Here is a 12,666-nt window from a genome sequence, read left to right as displayed (position 1 = left end):
TTGCATAACTCCGAAGGCTTTCTTTGCTTCTACCGACTTCACTTGTGGTATTTCAAAATCCTCCAGACTATTGTCTCTTAAAGCATACATCTGATTCTTGCCTATTCCTAGTTTCTTCTTCACTGCTTTTAGGCTTCCTCCGTTCGTGAGAGCATGTTCATTTATATCCATCTTATACTTCCTTATGTCAGCTTTGTTACGCTTGTTCATTACCTTCGAAAGTTCTGCCAGTTCTATTCTAGCTGTAGGGTTAGGAGCTTTCATACATTGGCGTTTCTTGATCAGGTCGTTCGTCTCCTGCGATAGCTTACTGGTATCCTGTCTAACGGAGTTACCACCGACTTCTATTGCAACTCCTTAATGATGCCCACAAGATTGTCGTTCATTGCTTCTACACTACGGTCCTCTTCCTGAGTTAAAGCCGAATACCTGTTCTGTAGCTTGATCTGGAATTCCTCTATTTTGCCTCTTGCCGCTATCTCATTGATCAGCTTCTTATGTACCAGTTTCTTCCGTTCTCTCCTCCGGTCTAGGTTAATTCCAGTTCTTACCATCCTATGGTCACTGCAGCGCACCTTGCTGAGCCCGTCCACATCTTGTATGATGCCAGGCTTAGCGCAGAGTATGAGGTCTATTTAATTTCTAGTCTCACCGTTCGGGCTCGTCCACGTCTACTTTCGGCTATCCCGCTTGCGGAAGAAGGCATTCTTTATCCGCATATTATTCTGTTCCGAAAACTCTACTAATACCTCTCTCCTGCTATTCCTAGTGTTGATGCCATATTCCCCCACTGCCTTATCTCCAGCCAGCTTCTTGCCTACCTTGGCATTGAAGTCGCCCATAAGTATAGTATTTTTGTTTTCATTCTATCCATCGCCGATTCCACTGCTTCGTATAAGCTTTCGACTTCCTGGTCATCATGACTGGATGTAGGGGCGTAGACCTGTACAACCTGTATTTTGTACCTCTTAATAAGTTTCACAACAAGACTTGCCACCCTCTCGTTAATGCTATAGAATTCCTGTGTGTTACCAGCTATATCCTTATTAAACAGGAATCCGATTCCTAGTTCTCGTCTCTCCGCTTAACCCCAGTAGCACAGGACGTGCCGGCTATTTAGCACTCTATATGCTTCTTTTGGCCTCCTAACTTCACTGAGCCCTATTATATCCCATTTACTGCCCTCTAATTCCTACAATAGCACCGCTAGACACGCCTCGCTAGATAACGTTCTAGCAGTAAACGTTGCCAGGTTCATATTGCTATGGCGGCCTGTCCGCATGCTAAGTAGGGGATCGCGTAATCTTGGAGGTCTTTCAAAACAATATCCATCCGCTTGGAAAAGCTAAACGGTAACATTAGTGGTCGGAATGTGTCAAGCGGTGAAGTGAATGCTGCGTATCGTGAGCTTTCGGACATGGGCACCTGCCAGTACCCCCTAACTAAGTCGATTGTTGAAACGTACTGGGCTCCGTCCACCCGTTCAACTCGTTCTTCCATGTTAGGTATAGGGTAAAGTTGGTCCTTCGTAATCGCATACAATTTTCTATATTCCACACATGGACGCGGCTCCTTCCCGCTCTACTCTACGAGAATCACACGGGAAATGTAATCACTGTCTGCTGGCTCAATGATTCCCAACTCAAGCGTTCGTTCGATCTCTACTTTCATTATTTCTCGCTGACGAGTTGAGACCCGCTACGGTTTGGATTGAACGGGCTCGTCTGATGTCAACTCAATCTCCTGAGTACTGAACGTCGTTCATCCCGGCCGGCTACTGAAGCATTGGCGAAATTCCTCAAAGAGTTTCCGGAGGTCACTTACTTGATCGGCGTCGAGAGCCATTCAGTTTACAGACAGATTCAGGTTGTCCTCTACGGAGCGTTCCGCATCTGTCACTGTCGCTAAAACTGGAAGTTCGGCTTCTACTTTGCGGGTCCGTCCCATTGTACCTCAAGTGAGTGAGTAAAGACTTTATTTGAAAACAAGGTATTGACGGATGACCTTGTTGTTAGGCAGCCACGAGCCCCTGGGCCCGGGCGGCTTCTTCAGCTCTCTCGATGACCTTGGCCTGCAGGTCAGGGTCGGAGCTGAGCAACACGGCCTCCCACTGCTCAGCACTACTTATTTCGTGATTTGTGTGATTTTCGGCTGGGCACGACCACATTATATGGAATAGATCTGCTTTTTGCTTACAATGCTTACATGTATTAGGGTATTGGTCCGGGTAGTAGTAGTGATAGGCTACGGGGTTGGGGTAGGTGTTCGTCTGAAGTCGTCTCCAAGCTACTTCTTGTCGCTTGTTAAGCGATTTGTGTGCTGGCGGGTACACTGCCCTGGCTAACCTGTAGTGCTGAGTTATTTCCTGGTAACTGACCATGCGATCCCTCCCTGACCCTAGCGTGAGCCGTCCAGGTGCTCGGTTGGCGAGTCCTCGAGCGGTGGTGTGGGCGGCATCGTTGCCGGGTAGGGAGGGTGTGCTGGTGCCCAAATGATCTGGATTGGTCGTGGGTGTTGGTTTGTGTCTATTATGTGTTGTACGGGAGCCGAGACCCGACCTTTCGCAAAATTGCGTACTGCTGCTCTGGAATCGCTAATAATGTAATGACAATGTGTGGAGGCTATTGCCAGAGCGATAGCCGCCTCTTCCGCTGTTTCGGAGATTCTGGTGCGAATTGAACCACCAGCGCGTATTTGACCTGAGGAGTCCACCACTGCAAGGGACATACAGTTGCGTTCTATGTATTCTGCTGCGTCGACATAGACTACGTCTTTGAAGGAGTGGAATTTCTGATGTAGGGCTTTGGACCGCTCGGCCCTCCTTTCCTTGTGGAATTCGGGGTGCATGTTTTTAGGGAGTGGATTAATTTTGAGATGGCGCCTCTGGTCCTGAGAAATGTCTACTTTAATGCTTTGCATCGAATCGTAGTTGATGCCGAGATTCTGGAGGATGTTTCGCCCGGCGGCACTCTGAGCTATCCTTTCGTATTGAGATATAAGGTGCGCTTCTACTAGTTCATCAAGTTAATTTTTTCGTGAAGGCCTTAGGATCATGACCCTGTCGCCTACCCTAAATGTTCGCCTAAGCACACTTCTGGCATATTAGGCCGTCGTGGTTTCCTGGGCCTCTTTTGGTTTTTTTTTTCAACCAGTTCTCTCGAGACAATTAAGCGATCCAGCAATTATAAAATGTAACTCACCACCGTCTGGCTTTCTCCTGTTCCTTACCACATTTCTTTTAACATTCCGAGGGGGGAACGGATCGTCCTACCGTGCACCAGCTCGTTAGGAGTGAACCCCGTTGCCTTATGTGGGACCATTCTGAACGCGAACAGGGTTGCAGGTAAGCAGTCCTTCAAGTCTGATTTGTCTTCATGGCACAATGCACGTAACACTCTCTTAAGCACCGAGTGCATCTTCTCAACGCTGTTTGATTGTTGATGGTACACGGAGCTGTGTATCAGCCGCACGTCACACCTTTCTAGGAACGTCGTGATTAAAACACTTTTAAATACTGTCCTCTGGTCAGCCTGTATCTCTGTAGGAAACCCGATTAAACACTACAAACGAGCAGCTGTACGACATCAATCTATAGCTTCAAACATGTACTTTGGATTCCAGAAAAACAAAAAAGTAGCGAAACGAGCTCGACTCAAAGTTGCAACTACAGAGGGCGAGATTCATGCGTATCTTTTTGTTGTGGACGACGAAGCTTAATAATGTGGCGAATTGGGCGTGTAGGGGGGGGGACATATTTGAAAAGGCAGCAGCGCAAAACGACATGGATGGAGACGAAACGTCAAGGAGCAGTGGTCTACGTTCATGTCTTTTCGCGCTGCCACCTTTTCATACGATGAAGTTCCCGTGACGCTCAGAGAAAGACCTAAGCTTACTCCAAAGAATCGCTTCTGTATTGCAAATATAACTTTATGAGGCTGGCAAACCATAGAAAGACGCGCTCAGAGACCTAGGCCAATTGAATAGTATTGCCCACGGCCTTAAACTCAAGTCTACTTCCCAGGGACCAATCAAGCCAGTACGGCTGGTTCCATTCGCAGTGGAAAGTAAGGTGAAAGCAGAACTGGATTGCGTAGAGAGAGAAGGCGAGATCGTGCAAGTGACGGAGCCAAGTGGGTGAGCAAGCAACATGGCTGTCGTGATTAATGGAGAGAAGGCACGAATTTGTCTAAATTTCTCAGACCATGCACTGTTTCGTGAGCACTATACAGAATGAAGATTGGAAGACATAGCACCTTCTGTTGGTGGTGCATAGTAATTTACTACTTTAGATGCAGCCTCGGGTTTCCGACAAATAAAGCTAGATGAAGAAAGCACCAAAATATGCACAATGGGCACGCCGTATGACCGTTACATATTTTTACGCATGCCGTTTGGTACCACATCCGCGCCGTAAGTATACAAACGTACCATGCAACGAGTACTAGAAGGCCTCAAAGGAATAGCGGTTGTCATAAATGGGTGTGGGGCCGACCAAAAAGCGAGCATGATGTCAACCTCGTAAAGGTTCTGCGAATATTTGTAAAGCACAGCCTGAAACTGAATGACAGGCATTGCGTTTTCTACAGAAGTCTGTCCGGTGCGTAGGACGCGTTTTGACACGTGACAGACTGAGCATGAATCCACAGCAGCCGAGCAGCATAGCCGGCTTGGTGAAACGGGAATGGGCAACAATTCTAACACCAGACGCTCTCGCCAGTCGTCGTAAGCGTCAAGATGATGCATATTGAAGACGAGAGGCCTGGATGTCGCCCAAACACTGTGTGGAAAGCTGAGCGAGTTGGTTGCTGGTACCATGAACCATGCTCACAATTCTAGGAATGAACACATGAACATCGTCTGCCCAGGACAGGTCCTGCGCCCATTCTGAGCGGCTGGTGTCGTCCCTGGCATTATCCCAATTTTACACGAGTCCTCATCGTGAGCGAAGAATATTCGGAATTTTAAAAAAGAACTATATAAGGAACAGTTTTCTACCAGACCTTTGGTCACGTATTTGCGTAATCGGCTGCGCAAAACACATTGGCTATAACTGCTAAGCAAAGCGCGTAAACTTCCCTGAAATCTAAGGCATTGACACCGTATTACGAGGAAGACAATTTAAAGACTCGGCTGATAAGTATTTTCGCATGTTCAGTCAAGCTGCTTTTGATTACGAATTTAGCCGATTGGAGATAAATGATAAGGGTGCGCACGTAAAATTCCGCACGACCGCGAGAAAGCAATGGCACTGCAATTTTCTAACAGGATAACAGGAAATATACCCAAGGGACACTTACACAGCCTTCACTGAATAAATGCGAGAAAGAGGTGCACCTTACCAGCGCCCACGGATAAAGCGGCCAGTCCCTGCATCCAGTAGGAGTCATATGGGTTCATGGTGCTTTCTGGCCCACTGGCATCCGTCCAGTTTTTTATCCACACCAACTGCCACGACGCAGTCGCTGCACTTGCCGCCAGGCACAGGACACCCGGCCACAGCCACCAACCACACATCCTGAGTGTGGCCCACATAACTTCAGACGCGCTCTGCGAAACGGAGTAGTTCGTTCTTTCTTGGCTATTTTGGGAACCGCTCGAATACAATACATTAATAGTAGAGAAGAAGCATGGATTGGCTGCAACAGGAACCATGCACATTTTACGCGCTCCAGGAACCAACATTATGAGACGCCTTTTGCACTTAGCTGGCTATTACGTTAGTTTGGGTTTCTGCAATGTGTTACAAAAAGAACAATGCTGTCCCTGTAAGCGGAGCAGTTTTGTGTGTGACGACAACTATGGCCCGACGATAAGGACTTGGCGGCAACAACGATTGTTTGAAGACGACGGTGGCGACGCTGGTATGAGACTGGCTCCAGCGAAGAAACGTACGTATTTGTAAAGCTCTTTGTTCGTAAGCGCAATTGTACCGGCTGCTTTCGCTATATCTATGTCCAGAATTAGGATTGGCTACAAGTTCCTCTTACAGCGATATTCTAGAGCAAGTGTTTCTTTTGTGTGTGAATACGCGGTCTCTGTTCCGTACGGACCAACGAATGGACAGATTGCGAAAAACCGTTGAAGCGATCGGAGAACATCCTGTACGATTCACAGGTGAAATTTCAAAAGCGATGATTATTGTGTGAGTCAAAATACCTGATCAAGTCACATCTTTAGCCACCATAGTGACGCCTGCCTATAACATGAAGGCAAAAATTCATTTGTGTTAACTAGAAAATAGCCGCTATGAGACAAAGATTCGGATTTCTGGGATTATTATTTGAAGGTTCTCACCTTTGTCGAAACGTTCTTCTCGTCCTTGATAATTTTTCCCTGAGATTGGTCTTCCTTGGCGTCGTAGGCTTCTGTACTGCAAATAAACGACGACAGTTGCATTCTCTCGCTGAACGAATGCGTCGAAGGCAGACGATTCTTGTCATGTCTGGTTGGATGGACCGGTCACACGAGTTCACGATCATTTCTGTGTACGAATTCCAGTTTAATCAGTATCATATATAGCTTTAAACAACTTTTATGTGGCAGAAAACTGTGCATTAACCTCATAATCATCACCATCATCATCATCATCATCACCATGAGTCTGTTTTATGTGCACTGGAGAACAAAGACCTCTCGCTGCGATCGCCAATTATCCCTGTCCTGTGCCAACCTATTCCAGCTAGCGCATGCGAATTTCTTAACTTCATCATCCCCCCTGGACTTCTACCGCCCTCTGCTGCACTTGCCTTCCCTTGGCACCCTTTCTGTAACCCTAATCGTCCACTGGTTATATAACCTACGCATTACATGACCTGCCTAGCTCCATTTCTTTCACTTAATGTCAATTAGAATATCGGCTATCCCTGTTTGCCCTCTGATTCACACCGCTCTCTTCCTGTCTAAAAAATTTATGCTTAAGATTCTTCTTTCCATCGCTCTTAGCGCTGTCCTTAACTTTTTTTGGTGCTTCTTTGTCACTCTCCAAGTTTCTGCCCCATATTTCAGCACCGGTAGAATGTCTTGATTGCACAGCTTTCTTGTTAATGCTAATCTGAAGTTAAGGCGCTAAAATGACGGAGGACAAAGAAGAAACACAGACACGCACAGGGCGCAACTTCCAACAATGTTTAATCAGAACAAAAAGCCACTGATTTATACTAGGAGCGCAATCACAGTTTCTCAGGGCGCATTCGCGTTCAGGAAAAGTAGTTCTTTGCGTGACAATGATATAGATGCAACACTTACGCAGTTATCAGCTGCTTCAATGATTCTTTTGGCGTCAATTATTAATCTAACCCATTTGTCACCGCTTCTGGCAACCACAGCGCAGGCGTGGAAGTCTGGCTTACATTTGCAATTTCTACAATGAATTGCCAGGTGGCCCTCCCTCCCATTGTTCACTTTGTTATTGTGTTGTCTCAGCCTGTCATTCAGGCACTGCTCTGTTTGTCCCACGTACTTTTTGCCACAACCTAAAGGAATCTCGTAAACAACTCCTGTCTGACAATCTACGTATTTGTTAGCGTGTTTAGTAGCACAGGCCGGTGCCTTGCGGGAATAAGGGTTAGTCATTCTACAGAGCTTAGAGAGCTTGCACGGGGCAGAAAACACGACAATTACGTTAGCTCGCTTTGCAATCTTTTTTTCAAATTATGCGAAATGCGGTGTATGTAGGGTATTACAGCAACTTTTTCTTTTTCGCGGGGTGACTCCTGGTCTGGTTGGCGGATTCGCGACTTCTTCAGGATTGTTTCCGCTACGGACACTAAAACAGGTTGCGGGTAGCCTGCCTCTTCCAGGCGATCAATCTGCTTAAGAAAACTCGCCGCAGCTTGATGTGGACAGGACTTCTTCAAAACATTCAGCAGGCACATGTTAGAAATGCTGCGTTTAACTAGCTTAGAGTGAGAGGAACTAAAAGGCAGCAGAGGTTTAGTAGCCCGAGGTTCATACTGCCAACAGACGTGGTTACTTGCTAAAAACAATCTAAGATCTAAAAACCTGATAGAGCAATCTACCGAAAGTTCGTGGGTCACTTCAATGGGGGATAAAGTCTGCCTGAAGGTTGTCAATGTTTGACTAACGACCAAGTCGGCGTCACTGCAATTTTTATCTACCAAAATTAGGAAGTCGTCAACAAATCTAAAAACTTTGACTACGCTACTACCCTCGAGACTGCTAGAAATGGTTCTGCCAGCACGAGCTAAAAATAAGTCACTCAGGATCGGAGCTAAACACGACCCTCTGCAGACGCCGCTCTTTTGCAGGTACAGACGACTGTCCCATTCAATATAGGTGGAAGCCAGGTAAAGTTCTAGCATAGCCAAGAATTTGTCTTCCGGAATACCAGCTTCGTTCTGAAAAGCCAGGGAGCCAAAACTATCAATGCCTTCCTGGACGCACTGAAGCAATTCTACTTTTGGCATGCTATAATATAGATCTTTCAGATTTACAGAAAAGGCCTCTAATTCTGCTTTTGTCGGTCTTGACAAGTACTCGACTACTTGTGCAGAGTCCTTTACCCGGTATGGGTCGTCTACTGTTAGAAGCTACAGCCTTTCTAACAGTAACGCAGCTAAACATTTCTGCCACGTATTGCGCTCCGACACAATTACCCTTAGAGGGCAGTTGTCTTTTGTCATTGTCACCACAACGTATCGCTCAATAAGTTGTAATGTGAAGCGAAGAAGCTGTGCGAAGAAATGAACCTGTCAAAATTATCTAGGGACATTAGGAATAGCAATGTGGGCACGCTTGAGGTCTTCTTCATCACCAAGACCCATAAAGACAGCTGCCCTCTAAGGGTAATTGTGTCGGAGCGCAATACGTGGCAGAAATGTTTAGCTGCGTTACTGTTAGAAAGGCTGAAGCTTCTAACAGTAGACGACCCTTACATGGTAAAGGACTCTGCACAAGTAGTCGAGTACTTGTAAAGAAAGACAAAGCAGAATTAGAGGCCTTCTCTGTAGATCTGAAAGATCTATATTATAGCATGCCAAAAGCAGAATTGCTTCAGTGCGTCCAGGAAGGCATTGATAATTTTGGCTCCCTGGCTTGTCAGAACGAAGCTGGTATTCCGGAAGACAAATTCTTGGCTATGCTAGAACTTTACCTGGCTTCCACCTATATTGAATGGGACAGTCGTCTGTACCAGCAAAAGAGCTGCGTCTGCATAGGGTCGTGTTTAGCTCCGATCCTGAGTGACTTATTTTTAGCTCGTGCTGGCAGAACCATTTCTAGCAGTCTCGAGGGTAGTAGCGTAGTCAAAGTTTTTAGATTTGTTGACGACTTCCTAATTTTGGTAGATAAAAATTGCAGTGACGCCGACTTGGTCGTTAGTCAAACATTGACAACCTTCAGGCAGACTTTATCCCCCATTGAAGTGACCCACGAACTTTCGGTAGATTGCTCCATCAGGTTTTTAGATCTTAGATTGTTTTTAGCAAGTAACCACGTCTGTTGGCAGTATGAACCTCGGGCTACTAAACCTCTGCTGCCTTTTAGTTCCTCTCACTCTAAGCTAGTTAAACGCAGCATTTCTAACATGTGCCTGCTGAATGTTTTGAAGAAGTCCTGTCCACATCAAGCTGCGGCGAGTTTTCTTAAGCAGATTGATCGCCTGGAAGAGGCAGGCTACCCGCAACCTGTTTTAGTGTCCGTAGCGGAAACAATCCTGAAGAAGTCGCGAATCCGCCAACCAGACCAGGAGTCACCCCGCGAAAAAGAAAAAGTTGCTGTAATACCCTACATACACCGCATTTCGCATTATTTGAAAAAAAGATTGCAAAGCGAGCTAACGTAATTGTCGTGTTTTCTGCCCCGTGCAAGCTCTCTAAGCTCTGTAGAATGACTAACCCTTATTCCCGCAAGGCACCGGCCTGTGCTACTAAACACGCTAACAAATACGTAGATTGTCAGACAGGAGTTGTTTACGAGATTCCTTTAGATTGTGGCAAAAAGTACGTGGGACAAACAGAGCAGTGCCTGAATGACAGGCTGAGACAACACAATAAGAAAGTGAACAATGGGAGGGAGGGCCACCTGGCAATTCATTGTAGAAATTGCAAATGTAAGCCAGACTTCCACGCCTGCGCTGTGGTTGCCAGAAGCCGTGACAAATGGGTTAGATTAATAATTGCGGCCAAAAGAATCATTGAAGCAGCTGATAACTGCGTAAGTGTTGCATCCATACCATTGTCACGCAAAGAACTGCTTTTCCTGAACGCGAATGCGCCCTGAAAAACTGGGATTGCGATCCTAGTATAAATCAGTGGCGTTTTGTTCTGATTAAATATTGTTGGAAGTGGCGCCCTGTACGTGTGTGTGTTTCTTCTTTGTCCTCCGTCATTTTAGCGCCTTCACTTCAGATCATGCCTAACCAACACGCCCAACTATCCATCCTAATGTTAATGCTAATGGTAAGCTTCCAGTCAGGATCTGGCTATGTCTGCCGAATGCGCTCCAACCCATTTTTATCCTTCTGTAAATTTGCTTCTCATGATCAGGGTCCCTTGTGAGTAATTGACCTAAGTAAACGTGCTCCTTCACAGACTCCAGAGGCTGACTGGCGTTCCTGAATATTTGTTCCCTAGCCCGGCTATTGATCATTATTTTTGTCTTCCGCATAATAATCTTCAACCCTACTTTTAAACTTACTATGTTAAGGTCCTCAATCATATACTGTAACTCGTCAGCAGAGTTTATGCAATTTGCTAGCTACTAATTGCAGACAAATTTTGATTTACTCTTGCAAATACCAACACAGAATATATGCAGCTATATTGAAAACACACATATCTGTTCGCGGAATACAGCATGTGCCTCAATACTTGGACTTTAATTTTTGTTACACCTGGCCTTCCTCAATCATCGAAAACTGCGTATGTGCCACTGGCTGTGTGCCTATTCTTCACCAGTACTCCAGAATGGGCATGTGCCAATGTAATGCACGAGGTGTTACATCCTTAAATGCGTTTGAGATATCTAGTGCTTCTATGTGCATACACCTGAAATCTCCGTTCTTCACTCGATAAGCACAATACATTGTCCCTTCCTCTTGACGTCACTGCAAACGTCTCATTGTGCATCCGCCTAACTCGGAGTTTTCATTTCGGCGTAACTTTTCGGCAAACCCTCGCATAAGATTAACCTTGGGGGCAGTGCGCTGCATGAACAAAACGTGTTCACATATTTGTGAACAAGGCTCCCGCGAGGGGGCCAGAAGTCTCTCTTTTTTTTTTGTTAAACAATTTTGGTGGGCGTAGCGGGTGTTTTCAACTTTAGGCTCATATTCGCACCGTAGGCACTCTATCTGTGAATAGTCATGTTGAGAATGTGTGGTTTGTGCCTGTTACCAGCCTCCTCAAGGCCAATTGAGTTCTATGCGAATGGTGTTCCAGCTGCCGAATATAACTCAGTGATGCGGTACCATTCTGATCAAGTCTTTCATTTGCAATTTATCACGTACAGACATCCTCTGACTCACGTTTTCTCCTGATCCAGGGCTGCTGTGCCTGGGGTTCCGAGCGTTAGGGTAGCTGGTGCCCTTGGGTCTTTCAGCAGCTCCGAATGGCGGCTGTATGAAATGCCCGCCTTTCCGTGCATCAGGTAGAGCTGGTCGACGTGCTCCAAGAGGTAACCCTGGTTGGTCACCAGCAGCCGGGTCTGGACGGTGTTCGAAAGGGTGGCTCCAAAAGATGCCCCGAAACACAAAACATTTCGAGATGTGCAAGCGCTCATTTTGTCATTTTCAGCACAATCCTTTTAATTATTTATTCATTTAAATATTTGTTTATGTATTTATATATTTATCTGTCGGTCTGTCTGTCCAGTTTGCCCTCGCAGGGCCAAACGACTTTACAGCGGCGAGTGGTTACGTTCACTACGAAAAAAAAAACACAAGCCAAGTCGTTCAGCAAAATGGCTTAGTTGTACAATGTTAGCTAAAAGCTTCTTCAACTAATATCTATCAACTGTGATGGAGATGTGCGCAGAAGTTGCTTGCTCTGGTAGAGCGAACAACATTGGGTGTTTGGTGGCGACGGCGACAGCATTCAGCTTCGAAAGAACCAGAGTGGCCTTTCATCGTGGGGCCATGGAAACATGGCGTGGTGGTGACCCTTAGTTCATTATTGCTGGGGCGCTATAATGTATAACTATTCCAAACCTTTCTATTCCGATTCTGCAATCTCTGGGATTGGTCAAAAATATTTTTGGACCACCCCCACCTAACTTATTTTAGTCGGCGTTCGTGTTGTCCACTTTTCTACTCTTGTGTCCTGTCTGCACGCCTCATCTCTTTGTTACGCATTAAAGATGCTATAATATGCCGAAGAAAACAGCATTTTCTTCTGAATAGCCGTAGGCTGCACTGTTCCGAAAGAAATAAAAGATGGCTGCCGCCGATCGCTCAGGCACTGGCAACTCGCAGCTGCCGGGGAGCATGGGTTAATTTTCGTATAATAAAACTTCTTGCGTGACCGTGTAACGTTTTTGAGCACTTTCGACACGTTTACGACCTCGTTCTGCCAACTCTTCTTTGCTGAGGATCCATTTTAGCGTCATTCTTAAGCTTCCGTTGCATGCCGCCGCGATTGTCGACGAGCCACCGTAAGCTAAGTAAGGGAAACTGGACCAATCGCAGACACCGGCACCACTCTTTTCATC

At 46.1% G+C, this 12,666-nt stretch overlaps 1 protein-coding gene across 4 annotated transcripts in view; it reads right to left on the bottom strand.

Annotated features, from left to right (window-relative positions):
• Positions 1–12,666, bottom strand: part of LOC142558242 (ATP-binding cassette sub-family C member 2-like) — a 393,191-nt gene that overhangs the window by 161,957 nt on the left and 218,568 nt on the right. For all 4 annotated transcript variants that reach the window (XM_075670389.1, XM_075670392.1, XM_075670391.1 and 1 more), the window contains 3 exons: positions 11,486–11,664; positions 6,295–6,370; positions 5,340–5,547 (listed from right to left, as the gene is read on the bottom strand). In XM_075670389.1, coding sequence (XP_075526504.1) covers positions 5,340–5,547; positions 6,295–6,370; positions 11,486–11,664 — 463 coding nt within the window. The remainder of the gene's footprint in view (positions 1–5,339; positions 5,548–6,294; positions 6,371–11,485; positions 11,665–12,666) is intronic.

Source organism: Dermacentor variabilis, chromosome 9 (genome assembly GCF_050947875.1).
Source record: "Dermacentor variabilis isolate Ectoservices chromosome 9, ASM5094787v1, whole genome shotgun sequence".
Classification (NCBI taxonomy): Eukaryota; Metazoa; Arthropoda; class Arachnida; order Ixodida; family Ixodidae; genus Dermacentor; species Dermacentor variabilis.
The sequence above is the reverse complement of the archived record's forward strand: the minus strand, read 5'-3'. Positions and strand labels throughout refer to the sequence as shown.